The sequence below is a fragment of the Myodes glareolus genome, chromosome 3 (assembly GCF_982192425.1).
Source record: "Myodes glareolus chromosome 3, mMyoGla1.1, whole genome shotgun sequence".
Taxonomy (NCBI): domain Eukaryota; kingdom Metazoa; phylum Chordata; class Mammalia; order Rodentia; family Cricetidae; genus Myodes; species Myodes glareolus.
This window is the reverse complement of record NC_142028.1, coordinates 105,033,098-105,052,970: the sequence shown is the minus strand read 5'-3', so window position 1 is coordinate 105,052,970 and position 19,873 is coordinate 105,033,098. Positions and strand designations below refer to the sequence as shown.

The 19,873-nt window shown below is 39.8% G+C and overlaps 1 protein-coding gene across 5 annotated transcripts in view; it reads left to right on the top strand.

Annotated features, from left to right (window-relative positions):
• The window catches only part of Adamtsl1 (ADAMTS like 1), a 924,007-nt gene that overhangs the window by 559,252 nt on the left and 344,882 nt on the right, over positions 1 to 19,873 (top strand). For all 5 annotated transcript variants that reach the window (XM_087904876.1, XM_087904875.1, XM_087904874.1 and 2 more), the window contains one exon: positions 15,486 to 15,613. In XM_087904876.1, the coding sequence (XP_087761002.1) occupies positions 15,486 to 15,613 (128 nt within the window). The remainder of the gene's footprint in view (positions 1 to 15,485; positions 15,614 to 19,873) is intronic.

Here is a 19,873-nt window from a genome sequence, read left to right as displayed (position 1 = left end):
CTCAGGAGCACGAAGACCAGGAGTGGGACCGGGAGACAGGAGGGCGGTGCCCTGTGAAGGAGAACACACAGCAGAGAAAACGGAACGTGTGAGTGTGAATACATGTGTGTAAGGGACGGGATAGATGAATGAGCCTTGAGGGAGGGGGATTATTTTATATTGATGTTTATACATTTATAACTCTGTGAGGGAGCCAGGCTGCAAAAGAATGGGAGCCCCAAATATATTTTGGATCTAGTAATGTTAACTGTACTAAGAAGGCCTTTGAACGAGTGGAATAATATCCTAGAAACTGGAAAAGCTGTTAATTTGTAAATCACCAACAAACAAGACAGCGCTGGAGAAAGCGGACCAGTCAAGAGGAACATCAGACTAAGGGTGTGGATGGTTGGGGGTGAGGGAATACTGGGAAAAGCCCTTGGAGATTCCAGCACTTACCAGTACGGATGAGTAAGAAGACAGTGGGAAGGACAGGCAAGCAGTGGCTGCCAGGGAGCCTATTGCACAGCAAGCTGTGAGGAAGGTCAGAGGATGTGGTGAGAGACAGCATCCAGATGAGCAGCAGGGGAGCCTAGGCAGGCAAGGAGTGGGCAGAAGCCAGATTGCACCACGGGATGGAATTCGGGGGTGTTGAGGAAGTGGGTGCAGAGATGTGGATTAGCCTTTTCAGAAGCCTTGAAGTGAAAGACAGGCAGGCAGGCAGGCAGGCAGCAGGCAGCAGACTGCTCACCACTGACAACGTAGAAAGGCAAAGACCGGAAGGCATGGACTGGGAGCAGGGAGATAAAAGTGAGCTTGGTTTTAATAAAAAGAGGAGAAAGTGCTTTCGTCTTAATAGCTCAAAGAATGCTGATAGCAGCCATGTGTGAAATTGATTTCTGGGGCCCAGCACCAGAGAGAGTAAGACCATGAGGCCATGCAGTAGTAAAGCATGATTTAACACCTTCACTCTCTCGTCTTATTACAAAGCAGGCTCTAAAAAAAGATGCCTGGGGCGCGCCTCAGCGATCTTGATATTGTCTGTGACCAGCGTCCATTTTATTATATTCCTGAGGCAGCCTGGTGACTATAATACCACTTCACACGTTCATCTATTAACATGTCATAGAGCTGAGAGCATTTTGTGCAGTGCACATAAATATTATCACTCTATTAAATAATAACAAATGATGCTTGAAGGACGAATGTGTCTTGCTGGAAACATAAAGGTGACAAGCTCCGTGCTTCCATGTTGAGAGCAAAATACCAGTTTTGTAAAGTCTCAGAACCATTCAAACCCTGGGGAAACTTACGAGAACCACAGATGCAATGCTGTAGTATACTTCATACCCAACTAAACATTTGCCGAGTGTCTTAACTAGTGGCTTATTGGTATTGTTACTGAATTTACAAATACTGGAATATTGTCTCACCTCTCATATGCACAATACTAAATGAATATTTTCAGTTGTGATTTAAAAGATTGCCAACAATACATGGAATTTAGCTAGCTGGAAAAGCAGAGACCAGTTCTGTTGAACTTGACTAGAAAGCAGTGGGAAACAAGCGCTGCATTTGTCTCTCATTGCTATTATTCTCTCCTATTTCATCTGATAGACATGTCCTGTTTATTATGATGACAGTGACTTATAATGGACTGGGGAAATGCATTTATTTAAAGAAACAAAATATGCTTTGCAGATTTAAAACTGCAGAATTACGCACACTATTCCACACGAGAGGAAAGGAAATTTGTACAGCACTTCCGTGTTGTGTTCCCTTAACAAGAGAGTGTGTGGTGACATTGCTGAGGTTCTAATAAAAGCAGCAGCTACCAACAGTGCCTGGACTCTCCAAATAAATCACATGATATGAGAAGTAACATATCTGCGAAACTAACATTAATGGAGGAAGTCACACAGTGGAGAACGGAGAGTGGTGATAGTGGCCTATGTAGTGATATAAAACACAGTAATTTGTGAACATTGTTGAGACCCCATGTAGTAGAAACATTCAGAAAACAACGTTGCTCTCTGACACCGATCAGAAGTAACTCAATGTGGACACTGAAGACCATAAATCATATCTATCTTTTAGCCCATCACCTGGATGATTTTTGCTTATAAGCATTTTCTGGTTTTCGAAGAACTAAATAGTACACATTTATTAATAAAAAACTATAGAGTATAATTTTGTACTCACCTTGTTTTTTAGAAGTCACTTTAATGTCTTCAGTAGGTTCTGGGTGGTGAGGACTGCCTAAAGAAATAAAAGAATCCTAATGAAAATTATCAGTTTCAAGAATCAGCTTGTTAAAAAATAATAAGAATGAAGCCATTGGACCACCCACATCTTAAACTTCATTTGGCAATTACACTGCCCAACATTCATTCATATATTACTGCTTTATCTTTAAAGAAATCTTTATAGAAACTCTGTGAGTTAAAGCAAGGTAGTGTTTGGGATCCTGTTTTATAGATCAGAAAATTGATTTGTAAACCTGCTGAAATACAATGGACTAATTAAGAATTCTACATGACTTCGAAATTATCTGACTCCAAACTGAGATACACACTAGTTATTTAAGATACCAAGATGGCTATATCACTATATCAAGGTATAACAAATGTTCCATAGAGACTGTTTGTGACCTGATGCCCAGTCTGTGTCCTTGCTTAAAAAATTTCCATCAGTCTTATCCATGTACACCTGTTGGAGGAGGCTGCTCAGTCCCCTGCCCAAAACACACAGAAACTATATTGTTCGAATCACTGCATGGCCCATTAGCTCTAGCTTCTTATTGGCTAACTCTTACACATTAATTTAACTCATTTCTATTAGTCTGTGTATCACCATGTGGCTGTGGCTTACTGGCTAAAGTTCTATCCGGCATCTGTCTCCGGCAGGGACTACATGGTTTCTCTTTGACTCTGCCCTTCTTTTCCCCAGCATTCAGTTTAGTTTTCCCCACCTACCTAAGTTCTACCCCATCAGGCCAAGGCACTTTCTTTATTAACCAATGGTATTCAGAGCATAGAGAGGAAATCCCATATCATACACCTTCTTAAATGCTTTAAATTCAAACATGTGTACACACACACACACACATACAGAGAATCACAAACATACACACTCATGTAGATACATACAGAAACACACATACTAACTCTCTCACACACATACACACACAAACTATCTCTCTTTCTCTTTCTCCCCCCACCTCACACACACACAGACACAAGGAACACCAAGGAACAGACACAGACACAGACATATACACAGACACACGTGTACACCAAGGAAACACTGATCGTTGGACTTGGTGCCATGTCCTGGTCAGACATCAGGATTGAGACTGAATGTCATTCAGCTCCTATCTACCAGGATTTTGCGGTATCTTACCTCTGAATATCTTAACATCAAAGCTCTATTATTTGATTTAGATTTAGCGTTACAAGAATCTACTGTCCCTAATTCCTTGTGTCAAATTTACTTGGATTTTTTTTTTTGGATTAGTTGTTGTGACTAATTTAACTTTTTTCTATATTCTGTACTGCACTAATTTGTGTGCTTACCTTTAAATGATGTTCAGTTTTTTATTGGTTGCTGCCTTTTCCTTTGATTAACCAAGACCCCGTGCACCCACACTGTCCCTGCCTGTATCCCCTCTAATCCCTTCACACTCACCTCCTAACTGCGCACTTCCCAGATAGAGCAGAGAACAGTCTGTTGCTGACTGTTTGGTGAGGTGCTTTGACACATACTCACCGGGGACACAAATTAGGCTACAGTAAGGAAAGATATGACATGTTAATAATTATTCAGCCTTAAATGTTTTGGGTAAATTCAGCACCATCAGAAAGAGATACATAAAGAACAAACATAATTAACTTTCTTCAGGTGTATTTGTATCTTCTCCTATCCCCGTGCTTCTCTTCAGCTTGTATTGATTTGCTGTGTGTTAAGAACCAGAGTGCATATGAACGAGAGAAAACTGACAGCCATTATGAATTAGGCCCTCAACCACAACCTGTCCTGGCCTGCCTTGTGCTCAAAGAATATTTACTGACACTGGTTAGATATTCAGAGTCCCACAAGGCACCGGGGGACAACGGCACATTTATCTTCACCGTGGCCCTTACAAAGCACACAGTCTATTTCTAATGAAAACTTTGTCGGCAAAGAAGTGCAAAGCAGAGACTCCTGAGTGCTAAGCCAGCTATAGCATCAGATCCTAGCAATGTGCTCCAAACCTACAGAAACAATGGGTATTGCTTCTGCCTGAAGAATAGGAAGTTTCAGTAGGTAATGGTGTGGTAGCTGCCCCGTAAAGCAAGGGCAGGAAGACACAAGTCAAGGAAAATAAAGCAGGTGTGAAGAAAATGAGGAGGGTGGGAAGCTAAGTAAGAAGCTAGTGAACGCAGTATGAACGAATCTGGCAGCATCTTGCATGAACAAGGAGTCAATATGTGATCAAGGTAAGCAGGGATGAATTCAGGACATTTAAGGTCAAGTTAGAAAAAGATTTTATATTTCATTTTTGGTAATTTGGACCTTATTCTATTCCTAGTGATTCCTAACCTTTGTTTTTTTTTTTTTTTTGAGAACCTGACGAAAGCTATGAATCTTTTTTCCAGAATTATAATAATAACACACATATGCCCAAAATGTTGCATAGGGGTTTTGAGCGTTCACAGTCCACCTGGAATCCATTATTAGATCCCAACTATACATGCTGGCTCTACAGAAAGTCTCTTAGTAAGGAGTGAACAGTTCAGCTGCATTTTCCACCAAACTAGCTGGCAACGGTATGGAGGACAGACAGGTGGGAGTAAAAAAAATAATCAGATGGTAAAGTTATTGTGAAACACAAGGTGCCAACAGTAAGACCAGAATAAGGGTTTGGAAGAGGTGAGGGTGGCAGAGAAAACCACTGCTGAAGTAGGCTTGATAACCCTGAGTGCACAGAGAGGATATTGAGCAAATATTTTGTGGTTGCTCGTCCTTATTCTTCCCATTCAAATATAAATAAGGATTGATGTGCCAGCCTGGATTCACAGAAGTAGACAGACATGAAAACCAAGCTTGCAGGATTTGAACTCCACATTCATGCAGAAGCCTCAAGTCTATCCAAATACTCAGACTACAGGGGGCTGTGAAGTAGTTAGTGAGTTCAAAGACTCAGGGACAGTTGCTGGTAGACACACTAAAAGGTAAAGAGCCATGGCAGACAGTAACTCTGGAGAGTAAGCAGTCATAGGCAGTCAACTCCTGACTGCTGTCCCCCTCTTCCTTACCTATGGCTTCCTGATTCCAGAGCAGATTTGGAATCAGGCAAGGTAGGTGGTTGGTTTGTTTTATGTTTTGGATGAGGAAATATTACTAAGACCATCAAATAGATACTCTGAAGGATTTATTGCCCAAACTGTCAAGCTTGCAAAACTGTTTCCACTACCCATGCCTCCCCTAATTCCTCTGATAGCAGCAGCCACAAGTTAAAACTAGAATAAAATGCTATCAAAGGAACAAAGATATACAGGAATTAAGGGGATCATTGCTTTTTAAAATGCATTCTTATGAGCAATAATAGGTGCTGAGCTTTGTTGGATTAATCTTCCAGTGTGGGGAATAAAGGAGATGGTACCTCCTTGAACTGGAGAATTGAAGACAGTCCTTAAATTTCAAAATCCTTAGAAATCTTGGTACTAGATATTTCTCATATACTTTCCCTCATTCCCTCTTTCTGTGTTTGTTCTGTGTTCTACATATGATTTGGGGAGACAAACGTAAAATAAGTAATTGGAGATGTAAAACTAAAGCAAAGTTCCAAAGCACCTCCCCATCTGCTCAATACATTTTATGACATTCATAATCATTTCAGTTATTACCAAGGATAATTAAAATATTATAACCATTGCCTTGAAGGGGTTTGGTAGTTCCTTTGGGAAGGTAGTTGTCATATAGAATGATAATCTGGAAGTGATATCATGACTTGATCCCATGAATTCTCTATTAATTAGACACAAATGGGCAGTGTGTGGATGGGACATGATGTACTTGCCGATTAAACAGATTACATTTATTACAGTGGGAAAAGCCTGTCATTTGGTCACATTTTCTGAATGAAGACAGTCTAAGTGTGAGCAAAAGTGGAGACAAAGAATGTGAGGGGGAAATGTGAGAGGAATGAAGGGACAAAGGGAGAAAGAAGGAAGGAAGGGAGGGAGGGAGGGAGAGAGGAAGAGAGGGAGAGAGGGAGGAAAGAAGGAGAAAGAAAGAAGAAAACCATAATGCTTTATCAGGGAAAATATTTTAGAGTTCGATTATAAATATTTGTGTGAATATTGAAATGAGCACTTAAGAGTATATCTCATGTGAACATGGAAATGGAACCTAGATTACATTCAGAACCCTATGAAGCTTCCTTTAGAATCATTGTGCCGAACTTCTCTTGACACCATTGGCACAATGGTCAGCTGAGGACGAGTTAGCCAAGTTCTCTTGACAGTTTGCTTGACAATGACGTGGTAACCAGTCATCTCTTCCAGTTTCTCTAATATCAATTTTAATTTGGGCTTTTGGCCATCAAGTCCTAAGCTGTATTTTAATTTCTTAACTTTCCAGCTTTCTCACTGAATTAAAAAAAAGAAAAGTTTTATTTTTTATTATTATTTTTATAAATAATAATATTATATATTATTAAATAATAATAAAAAGTTTTATTTTATTATTTATCAGGAATGCTTTCTCCATGATTCCAACCCCAACATGTGCTTCCCGGGGCCTCAGATGTTTCCGTAGCGCTACAGATGTTTTGTAAATTCATTTCAGCAAAAGTTGCCAGTGCTGCAGAAACTATCTGTGGCTGATTGGCCTCAAAGTTTGGACAGAGTTTGAGTTAGATTAGGTGGAAATGGAAACTGAAACTTCTTGCTGGCTTGCCAGGAGCCCAAGAATTCAAGAGAAAGAATTTTCTTGGAGGGGGAGTTTCCAGTGTGCCTGTTTTGGGGAGCGGAGGGGTGTGGAAGTCCCTGGAAGGAACTCTTCACTGTTTTTCTTGGGGTTGTGCCTACATACTATTGTGCTCTGGAGGTTGTTTCCCTTTTCTCCGTATGGGAAGAATCAACAGCAGGAGCAGCACTAATGAGAAAGAGTAGCTTCACTTTAGAACTCCAGGTGAGATAGCTCTTGTTTCCCACGTGAGATGACAAAGTTCTGAGATGTCCAAATAGCCCTACATGAGCCACAAAGATGATGAGTATGACCGCGAAGGTGGGAATGATGAGTCTTAGAGCTAACTGGTGACCCTCCAGTTCACCTTTGCTCCCTTTCTTTGTGAAAGCCATAAAATTACTGCCTCCAGTCCTGTCCTTGAGCAGTGGCTGGATTCAATACTTTGGCTATTATTGTTATGAAAATGCAAATTGTTAGAGTGGACAAAGAAAGCAAAAGAGTCAAATCTTGGAGTCATATCTCCAGTAAAATCTTCAAGTCCCCAAGACCATGTATAACATATATCTAGATCTATGAACTGATATATCTATATCTGTGATATATTTCGATCTGGATCTCTATTGATAGCTAAGCTATGATCTAGATATATACTGGACATACACAATACATGTTTGTATACTTACCCACACATGGTTTACAATCTTTATCAGAAAAATGCATAGTAGCATTTATATTGATATCATTGTGGATCTTTTGGAATGTACCTGTTTCCTAAGTTTCTACTTTAAGAGTAACAGAAGCTGAGAAGGATAGGATATTTTAATCTATGCGCTCCTTAAGACGAGCTTATTCAAAGCACTGAATGATCAGCTGGAAAGTTCTTGAATGTTACGCTTTGTTCCTACCAGCAATTGCTGATCCTAACCCAGATGTCTCTGTGCTCTGGTAGAACTTCCCAGGATGAGCAGAGGTTCTCAACTAGAAGAGCTGTGATCCAGCCTCACCCTTGGATAGAGTACAAATACATCAACTTACTATAGTTCTGAAATGCAGATCTTGCTGAAGCATTTGACATTGAGCAGAGTCAGGGTTTTGTGTCCTAAGAAAGAAAAGAAAATGGAAAAGGAAAAAAGAAAGAAAGAAACCATCTCAATTGTGTCTCCATGTTGCTCCGAGGCTGGGGAAGAAACTGAGGACAAAACAATTTTGGAAAATTAGAAACAGCAGCATTAGTTCCTGCCATTTTACAATGAACACATGCACTGACAGAGGCCTTTCAAAGGGGAGGAGAAGCAGAGCTGTGGCCCACACCTGCTGTCCCAGCACCCAGAAGCTAAGGCAGGCAATTACCGGCAGTTTAAGGTAGCCTAGGCTGCATAGTAAGCTCAAGGATATGCTGGTTTCCAGTGATATGACAATCCAGTCTCTCAAAAGTGGCCGTGAGACTAGAGGGAGGAATGGTTCAGAGGGGATCAGATGCCTCTGACCTCAGAGGGCAGCAGTATACCCACACACCAACACACATCTACACATCCTTAAAATAAAAGATAATTTTTAAAAATCCAAATAAGATCAGAATTTGAAGCCATTCATTATTGAAGACTATATATGAATATAAAGCTTCTCTGCTCCAGTTCTAGCGGTGTGTCTTGTAGGGGAGGCGGTTCTAATGTATTCATGGCCTGAAGGGGAAGATAAAATGGTCATTACCCACTTTCCAGAGCTACAGTATCAATGCTCCCACTTTGGAGATGGGAAAATCTCTGGCTCAAAGATATGAACCCAAGTCAAGCCGATTTGCATCTAGCTAGTGCAGTTGATCTGTCTCCCAAGCCGCCACTCTTCTTGCTGTACATGGTCCAAGTTGTTCAACCTCCCAAAGCCTCCCTGCTCTTATTTGTGAAATAAGACAGTGGTTCACACAATGGTCTTATCGTAAGGGCAAAGTACAACAACTGGCGAACATCTTGGTGTTCTTCAGGGTGTGCTACTTAATGGCACCCAGGGACCTCTTCGCCACTCTCCCTCCACACTTGAGTGTAAGGTGCCCTACTAGATTGTGTGGAGGGTGTACTTGAATATGTGCGGGGGCCTATGGAGGGATAAGATAGACAGGTGCCCAAAAGTCCCATTATCCTGGATAGCATTTATGCCTTGTTACAGAATTGACTTCTTCCTTCAGTAGCAAGGGACAGGCTTCATGCCGTGGCCTCTGTAAGACTATGCACTGGATCACTTATGGTTCATCATATCTCCCAGCAGTGCAGCTGCGATAAGAACCAGATGGTTCTCATTCCCAAAGCAAAGCCAGCAACAGGCATCATCTGTGAAGGAACATGCCTCAGTCTCCATATGCCATGCTACCTATGAAAGCACACCAAGAACTAATGGACTTTTGCAAGAACCCAGCTATTGCTTAATGTCTCCAAGCTCTCAGGGGTGCTGGACCCTCTATCCCATGTTGTTAAAGAAGCCAAGGATTAGGCAGTATTTTCAGAGACTTGATGTATGTAGGACAGTTAAAAACACAAACGGCAGATTGTTTCCCCAAAGCTAGGTTCATCCATGGATAACCACATATTTCTATGAACGTATTTCTCTACCGTGCATGGGCAGACCAAGGAAAATTGGTTCTACCATCATTGGAGGGGTTGTCCCTCTTAGAATTTTGCAGTGTGTGATTTCTATTTGTGCAGCCACATGTACAGCTCCAGGTGGCTTAACCTACACGCTGTCCATCATTAAGAAGAAGAAAACCAGGGGCTCAGGTACCTTCCTGCTGATATTACTATTGTAAGAAGCATGATTTGCTTCAGTCTGTGACATATTTTTGTTGCTTTTGTTGAGGTTCAGCTAGTGTCTGAAAACCACTTTGCTTCTAACATAACTTCAGCTATGATATGACTTCAATTTTAAAAACACCTTAGCACCTCCTTTCATTTTCATGCAGTTCCATATAGTTTGACCTCTTACTATACCATTTGAGAAAAATATTTTTCAAATACTCTATGTATGTCTGCCTCTCAGCTATTGTAACTTTAGAGACTTTTCTTGCTAATTTGTGCTCCATTCTCTAATACTATAAATCTAATTACCTGTACAGGTTCCAGCGAATTGGGTTTGCAGTTAAATAGATAGGTCATTCTAAGGTTAAGTTTCTATTGGACAATGACATACAGGGTAACTATTACTTGATTTGATCCAAGTACTTGAATGTTATAGTGGTTAGTCTTGGGGCTGTTCAGCTGAAACTTTGTTGGCATAACTGGTTCTGGAATTCACCACAAAATTATCAGATGAATACCATGTTTGGATAAGCCAGGAACGGCAAGAATATGAAATCATTTGGATGTAGGGAAGTTTTGATATGCATAGGAGGGATAGAATAATCTACCACAGTCTGTATTCTGGGTGGTTGGTATTCCTCATGCTTTAGAATTACTGACTGGACTGCAATGGTAGATCAATGCTATTGGATTATTGATTGCTGAGCTTTCCAACAACAACAAAAAAACCGTTCACCAAACATTCCACTTAAAAGTCAATACATGGCACCAGAGACCTAGAAATGACCAGAATGTTTTCTAATGAGTAATTTTATAAACATACTCACATTTTATATGATTATAGAATCGTGACTTGGGCCTTCCTTTTCTTGTTATTTGCTTGGTGTCTTCAATGCTGGCAAAAATCAGATGCTCACTGACCGTTCCTATTCATGTTAACCAAAACAAAATGAGTATTCCAAGGCCTCAGTTCAATACTCTTCGACTCTAAAATTATTCTTTCATAATTTTATGCATGCATATGAAGTCTTTAGGTCTCATATACAGCTTTTCTTCTACTACCAACTCTTCTCAGACACTGACCCAACTTCAGAACTTTATCTTTTTTTAATAACCCACTGAGTCCAGTTAGTGCTGCCCATGTGCATATGGAGGTAGGATAACAGCCACTGGAGCATTGGTCACCTACAACAGTCACCCTGATGAAAGAATTGATTCTCCCGTCCTTGGTAGTCATCAACTGTCAATATTCCTCAACTAGTGAGCCCATCCCTTTGTGATGGATGACCGACTATCTTCTTCTTGTGAAGCCTTAGGCTAGCACTGCACCTGCCATATAGTGTATGAGTACAGAGGCCCTGTCAAACCTAGAAGACATTATTTTGCAGCAGTCTTGCCAACCTGCGGTTCTAAAATTCTTTTTCTTCCATGTGGTCCTGAGTCTTGCTTTGGTGGGCTTGTGAAAATAGATATCCCATTTAGGGCTGAGCATTGCACTTTAACCTACCATGAGTCCCTGTATTAATCACTCTTTGTTGTTCAAAAAAAATTGCTTCTCTGATGACGGATGCAACTTGGGTTGGTCTGGTGATGTGGGGGCCCCTTGGCTCGTTTTGATCATTTTCCTACTGGTGAGACATTGACTTAATCACAATTTCATTGTTGTTACTTAGATCTCTGTCACTGGTGTTCCTAGTTAAGGGTATTGTCTGTCCCCTCTAACTCTGCTACTGGAAATTTTATCCTGCTCCGAGGTCTAATCTCATGAGCGCTGTTTAATCGTGTTTATCACTATCTGAAACACTGAGACTGCAGTTTGACATGTATGTGGTAGGAACCAAATGGGAACGCACTGACTTGGCTGTAGAGAAGCTTAGGGTTTTGGTTTCTGAAGCAGCCAGCATTACTTTTAGCCACCTGTTCCCTACCATTGTTTTTCCACAAGCTTCAGTTTTCCAGAAAGATATAACCCAGATTTTACACATTTAAAACAATACTGCTTCAGTGGGTGACTCAGGATGAGTCAAAACAGGGGAATAAACTAGAAATGGGGTACCTGTTGGCTGGAGCACAGATCAAATTGGCCTTCAATGAAAGAATGAGGCCATGTAATTGAATCTACAACTTGGCCCCATATTAAAATAAAATGTTTTTTTTTTTCTGCTCTGAAGCACACTCTAGAGCTCTCCCCCTACCTCTTATCAACAGTTTTGTCTCACGAAGGAGAAATCCCTTGTTCCACACATCCATCTGAACTAAACTGAACCAGAAAGACCAGCCAGCAGGCCCTTGTCCAACAGCAGAGTGACTCCAAAGTCAGGCGGAGATTTTAGAATTTTGCAATTTGGATCGTTGTGGTGGTTCAAACGCTCCAAAGTGAAGCCAGTTTAGAATTGATAGTTCTTCTTCTTAGACTTTAATTATGGGCTTCAGAGTCAATAGTTACATACATATCCATGTTGGTGTGTATTTATGAGATTGTTTATATGTTTGTCTGTATATGGTTCCATTTTTGTGTGTGTTACATAATAATTTGATCAACCTAAAACACTAGGCTAAAAATTAAATGCTGGCAAAATGTCAAAAGGGCTGCATATTCAAAAGAGAGAAATAAACAAGATTTCAATCAGGCCAGACACAAAAGTTGCTTAGTCTGAAGACTGTCCTAAAGACTGCAATAAGCAAATATTTTGAATTTTAAATGATCTGAAAGGAAATGCTCAAATATTGTTTCTGGTTGTATATGTAAATCTCTGGCACCGTGTAAAAGGAGGAAAACCACTTTCTCTAACATTAAACACAAATGCTGTTGAAATAGACTGTGTTTATCCTACTTAACTAAAAGAGAACTTGGAATTTCTTCTACTTTGAGAAACAGATCTGGGCCTTGTTTCCAAGACAGCACAAGATCTCTTTCAGAGAAACACGAGCGCTTATTATGTTTAATTGTGATGGCACTTCTACCCTGCAGTGTGGCAAGAATCTAGCCAGGGAAGTCTCACTGCAGAGCCTTCCAGTGTTGCCTTTGACAAGACACACGAAATAGCATTGGCAGAGTTTACAGAAAAAGATACAGCTCTCCGTCATTCTCTGAGCGTCTTCCTCAGAGAGGGACACTGCACATTTGGCTTCACTTCACATGGAAACACAATTGCATGAAGTTGCTACAAGTGGGATTTTTGTGTGTGTGTGTCTTCTTTTTTTATCTTTCTATTGTCATGTTTGGATCTCATCAAAGTTGCCACACTCATTTGACTTATTTCAGTTGCTTCGTGGACCATAATATTTGGGCTACTGCTTCCATCTCAGTCACGCTATATTTGAGTAAGATAAGAGCAGCACCATCATAAAGATGTGTATTTGTTTCAGAATAGTTCTTCAGGAGACCACTATATCTCTCTCTCCAGCACCCCTCCCCCTTTAGGAAGCCAAGATGGAACTTAGCACCTTGTACATGCCAGGCAAGTGTCCTGCTACCGAGCTCTATTACAGCCCTCATTTTACTTTGCTTAGAGACAAGGTCTCACTGAGTTACTCAGGAAGCTTTGATCTCTCCATAACCCAGACAGAAATTAAGGTTTTCCTCTTCTAACCTCGGGCTCCTAAAAAAAACCGGGCTTCCAGCTCTGTGCAATCAAGACTAACTCAACGATCCTATCATCCGCTCACAGAAAACAAATATAGTGTGTGTTCCAAGATATGTAATAATTTTTTGCAAAAAGAAGTGACTTTGGTGGTTGCTTCTCTTGCACTGGGTAACCCAGTGAATCTGAGTACTCAATATGGTGCTCATTGGATTTTGGAATTCAGTTCTTTAAGAAGGAGAGGGGTTATGAGGTCACTGATGGATTCTGTCACCCACTCTGTATGACACCAGATTCTGGCAGCTCACACCACCAAGAGATGCAGTAACACAGATTCAGGACTCTGAGAAGTGGGGGTTTTGGGGAAATGATACCTGAAGAGGGCAGTGCCTCGACTACACTCAACAGAAACAATTCCAGTCAGCTGGCAAGCACATTTCTGTAGCCTCACAGGGCCCAGCTGTGTTGATAAAGAGTGCTAACAAGAAGCCAAGAATATTAAGACCAGGAACAAGGCTAAATTTTATATATATATATATATATATATATATATATATATATATATATATATGTATATATATATAATGTGTAACAAAATGTATTTAAAATTGAACATTGTAACCACTTTTAAGTTCACACAATTTAGTGGCATCAAGAATATTCACATTTTATTGCAACAATAATCACTTTCCTTCACTTGTGGAACATTTTACCTTTCTGAATGGAAATTCTATACACATTAAGCATCAATTCCTCAAGTCCTCTGTCTCAATACCTAATAGCTATCCTTCCATATTTTGTGTCTAAACTATGGCTACCTAAGATATGTTATGTGATTGGAATCACGTGGTATATGTCCTGTTGTGTCTACTTTATTTCACTTAGAACATTGTCTTTAAGGCTCACCCATGTTCTTACATGGGTCACAATTTCTTTCTTTCTTTCTTTCTTTCTTTCTTTCTTTCTTTCTTTTTTTCTTTCTTTCTTTTCTTTGGTGAAACAAAAGCCCTTTAATAGGTTTATTTTTAATGCTGAGTAGCATCCTATTGTATGTGTGTACTACATTTTGTATGCATTCATCTATGCATGGACATTAGGTTGTTCCTACTTTGGCTTCCATGAGTTAGCTTTTACCCCTCTCAGTGATTCATTAGCGTAAGGCATTTTTAGCATTCACATTTTTTAGGATGCAAAAGCAACCATAAAGGGTCTACGTAGAAGTTTCTGCAGCCAGGAGGCCCTGAAACCAGGATATCCTCCCACAATGTGCTGAGTTGATCCTGTTTTTGGCTCACTACCCTAAACATCTCAGCTCTCTGTTCAGTGATTTAGGACTGTAAGTGAAACCTCTGCCAGGTAAAACCCTATTTACATTGCTGCAGAATAGAAAATGTGTGCTTGACTGCAGGGCTAATCTCAAATTAACATCATTCAGCTAATCACCTAGGGGTGTGTGGGGGGGGGGGAGGGGTTACAAGTTATTTGATTAAAAGTCACTAAAGCACAGAATCCACACCCGAACTCACTGTCTCTAGTCCCGAAGCATTTGTTAGTAACTATAGCACAGACATCATCTGTAGAGCCTGTGAAGTACAACACCGGAGCTTGACTATGACGGCGGTCACATTCACAGCAGACGCCCTTTCTCCTGGGGAAGCTTTAAAATAACAAACCAATGCATTTGTCTGGAGAAAACGTCTCTGCACTACTAAAATCATTTCACAGAATTGTCCCAATTAACAAATCTGAAACCTGAGAATGAAATTGCTTCATAAAAGAAGCTGGTTACATACACCATGGTCGGGCTTGGGAAGCCGTGCTGGTGTGCGCATGCTCCGGGAGCAGCGGTCCCTCAGAGGGATGGATAGCAAGTGAATTACCGTCCAGGTGATTTCAGTGCCCTCTGTCTTCCTCTCACCTAGACACCACTCTCTCCGAGACTTTGTTTCCCAGTTGGTCCATTAGTGCAGTCTTTTATCTTCTCCAGTCATCACCCAGTGGCCTTAAACTCAAATACCTCTTGTAGACAAATAGACATGCATTATTAAAGGGGAAAGAATCCAGTGCCGGCTTTAATTTCAAGTGTGACCATCATGGGACAGGCACCCAGTGTTAAGGATGGGTGTTTAAGAGGCTGAAGGGAACATGATGCTAATCATTTATCCTCTCTTGTTTCTTGCAGAGTTCCAGAACTGCACGCTCAGAGGAGGACCGTGAAGGCCTCTGGGATGCCTGGGGCCCTTGGAGTGAATGTTCTCGCACCTGTGGTGGGGGTGCCTCCTACTCCCTGAGACGTTGCCTGAGCAGCAAGTAAGTCTAGTCCCCGTTGGGGACTCTGAGAGTCAGAAATGGCTGGCTTGAATCAGGTTTTGTGGATAGGGTCATCCAAAATACTGTGTTGCTTCTAAAGTAAATGAATGGAAGGGGAAGGAAAGGAAGTTTTAGAAGTTTGGGGTTGTTATGACAATCTCTAACTAGTTGTCTAAATATTGTTTGGTGACAATAGAGAAGTCATATTATTTCTCCGGAAAATTAAATTGTTTTAATGTTAGGTCTGGAAGGACAGTTTATTATTTGAAATGGTTTTAGACTCATTAACTACAATAAGAAGCTCTTTGGAGCATATACAAGTTATGTTGATAATAACAGCACCAACATTCCCTTATTACCAAATAGTTTGCAAATGAATGAGATCTTTACTGTAAGGAGGCTACTTGTTAGTTCTTGGCTACTTAGCCCCAAAATGTTCACAGAGAAGCCATATTATTTAAATCACTGCTTGACCCATTAGCTCTAACTTCTTATTGACTAACTCTTACATCTTAATTTAACCCATTTCCATTAATCTGTGTATCGCCATGTAGAAATGGTTTACCAGGTAAAGTTCCCAGCATCTGTCTCTAGCTGGGGCTTCATGGCTTCTCCCTGACTCCACCCTTCTTTTCCCAGCATTCAGTTTAGTTTTTCCCACCTAGCTCTGTTCCCCTATACCTCTGCTATAGGCCCAAAGCAGTCCCATTATTAACCAATGATATTCACAGCATATAGAGGGGAATCCCACATCAGATGTTGGCTTTGTTTCTATAGACTTTTTAATAGCCAGATATTCCTTAAAGCTGTTGAGCTCAATAAATGATGGGTTTTAATAAAAGGTTGGGAAAGACAGAGACGTCGCTAGAAATTGTAACGTGACTAGTGAGAAAGGTAACACAGAGATGGAAGCTGCTAACAGCTTCTAGGCAGAATGGAAAATGCCCAGGGCCTTAGAATGGAAAGTTTTTACTAAGAATAATAATAATTCAAATCTGCTTTCTGAGCTGTGTGGTCTATGACTCGATTTGTCTCCAAACTATAAAGTATAAAGTACCATGGTAGTATTTTTTAATGAAAGATTTTATTTGACAATGAAAAGTGTTAAAGGCAGCATGAAGAAGGAAAATTTGATCAAAGTCACTGTGCAATATAAAGTGTGAAACAGGAGAATATGTCTCTACACTGATTCTCTTAGACATTTTTAAGTCTTAAAAAGGTTTCATGCAAGTGTATATTGTATGTGGAGCGCATTCAGTGCACAACACCCTACTGTTCTTTTTGGCCCTTTTCCCTTTTTTAGATGTCCTTTTCTGAACTTCTAGAGTTTTATGTCTACTTTCACATCATGTATACATAGATAAGTTTATATATCTGTGTAAAGTATAGGGATCCCAAGTGAGAGAAAATAGACAGTATTTATCTTTCTGAGATGAATAGGATTGAGCCCAGTTGCACACACTTTCCTGCTAAAGACATAACTATTCTTTTTTGACTGTAAAAATTATATTATACGTGTTCTGCATATTCTGTATCTGTTCCTCTGTTTGGGGGCACTGAGGTTGATTTCATCACTTAGTGGCTAGTGTGGCAATAACCTTTGATGTGCTTGTGTCTCTGTGATATGTTGATTTGGACTCGGGAGTAGTGTAGCTTTATTTTCTCTTCTTGTGTATTCCCATATCTAAGACTTTAAGTATTACATTTTGTGAGAGTTGGAAAGGCAGCCATACTTGTCTTGTTCTTGAGTTTAGTGAGAATGCTTGAGCTTTCCCCTGATAAGTAAACTGTTGAACTGAAGTCTATCATGCAGTCTTTACCATGTTGAGGTCTGTTTCTCATAGTCTCCTCCTGTCTTTCCCACGAAGAGATGCTAGGCTAGAAAGAAGCCCTTCCTACATCTATGGAGATGATCATGTGATTTCTGTCCTTATACACATTTATGTGATATAATTCCTTGAACTTATACATGTTGTGCCATCTCTGCATCTATGGATGAAGCCAACTTGATCAGGGTAAATAATCTTTTAAATATGATTCTCTTTGCAAATATTTTATCAAGAAGTTTTGCATATATGTTCATCAGGGAGCTCAGTCTGTAAGTTTCTTTTCTGTGTAGCTTGTCTGGTTTTGGTATCAGGCTTCATAAAAGAGTTTTATAACATTTCTTCCTGTCTGTTCTGTGGAGTAATTTCATAAGCATTGCTGTTAACTTTTGCTTTTTAACTTTTTTAAAATAACAGCTCTGCCATAAATTACTAAGGTTCTATACTCCCAATACTCAAAACTTTTCTGTGCCTTTCTGTACTCAGTTACAACACTGTACAGATCTTCTATAATCTATAGTAAACACTTTTCTATCTATAATACAATCATTTCTTAATTGTGTTTATAATTCTTGTCTCCTGGAAACATACCTCATCACCAAAGGTACATGTATAAAGACACATGTCTTTAGAGAGAAAAGACAGAAAAGGAATTCCAAACCAATGGAATTAGAAACACAAAACCGTCGCTGCTCTCATATCTGAAAAAAATGGGCTTTGACCTTGTATCTTGTCAAAGGGTCACTTCTTACTGACCAAAGATATTATAATTTTAGACATGTATGTACTGAACATGGATGCATGAAATTTTATAAAACACAATTATCTGAAGAGTCATAGATTAATCCCCAAACATACACTTACTTTGTTGCTACTTCATAATTGTAATTTTGTTACTGCTATGAATCATAACATAAATATTTGATATGCAAGATATCTTTTATGTGGCCCCTATGGGGGTTGCATAACCCACAAGGTTAGAACCACTGATCTAAATCAATTGAACAAAGTTCCTCTGAACTTACAGAGATGGAGGCAGCAGGCCCAGGACCTGCATGGGTCTGCACCAGGTCTACTGAATTTATATGTGTGTGTGTGTGTGTGTGTGTGTGTGTATCATGGCTTCCAGGTTAGTGTCTTTATGGGACTCCTCAGTAAGTGAACGAGGAGTAGGTTCTTGTGCCTCTCTTAGGCTCTTTTCCTTATGTTGGTTTGTCATATCCAACTCTGATATGATGGTTCTTGTTTTATATTATTATATTTTATTTTGTTATGTTTTGTTGGTATCTCTTAGAAGCCTATTATTTTCTAAGGAGAGACAGAAAGGGAATGGATGAGGTGGGGAGGAACTGGGAGAGGTAGAGAGATAGGGAGGGGACTCTGTAATTAGGATATATTATATAATATATTGAAAATAAGCTATTTTCAGTAAAAGAAAAATTTAAAATGTTTCCCTTGCCTTTGACATTTGTCTCCTCCTTTGCCCATTACCTGCAGATTTAAACTTTTTGTAGTGTCCTATAGGTCTTGTGTGTTCTATTACACAATAAAATATATTTATCTTTCTCAGTGTCTCTGAATTTCCCAGATTCTCTACCTGTCTTCAAGCACTGATACTCTGTCTATCCTTGACCCATTCTGTTACTAAGACTTTCCATGGAGCTTTTGGTTTGGCATGTTGGGTTTTCATTTTCAGAATTCTTTATCTTTCATATTTCTTAGTCTTGGACTTCACTTTTGTGTTCTCTACTAGCCTCCTTCTTTCAGTTAGATGTTTGTTTGTGTGCTTTGAGAATTCGTTTTCTCTTTGATTTCTTCTGGCATATTTAGAATCATTCTTTTGAATTCATTGTGATTTTTCCTAATTTAGCGCCATTGGAGCCATTGATTCAGAGTTAGTGGCTTTTGGAGGAGTCATGTTACCATGGTTGCTCATGTTTCTTATGATTTTTGTTTTGAGGTTTTATAAGGGATTGGGTGATTGGTTGCAATCTTTTCTTCAATCATCTTTAATTTTCATCAGAGGCGTCCATAGTCAAGAGGGATGAGGTCATAGCAGGACTGAAATGTTGGTTTCCTCTGTTGGGCTGGTATTCAGGTTGCCAGGCTTGTTCCCCAGCTTTCTCCTTGAGACAGACTAGTTCTGTAAAAATCAGTTCACTATCAAAGGGCAGACTCACTATGAATGTACAGTAATAGTCAAATAAAAAGCAATTACCCTTTAAGCACCAATCGTTTTAAGAAGTAAATAAACGCTGGTAGTCCTATGTGTGCTGATGCATTAGTTGCCATGCATAAAAGTGAAAAAGAATAAAAGCAGACTAACATTAATGATTTGTATTAAGTATAAAGAAAAAAGAAAAGAAGGGAAACATACATAGACAGGAGAATAAAAGGGACGGGGAGGAATTGAAGCCATTTGGGTAAAGAAAGA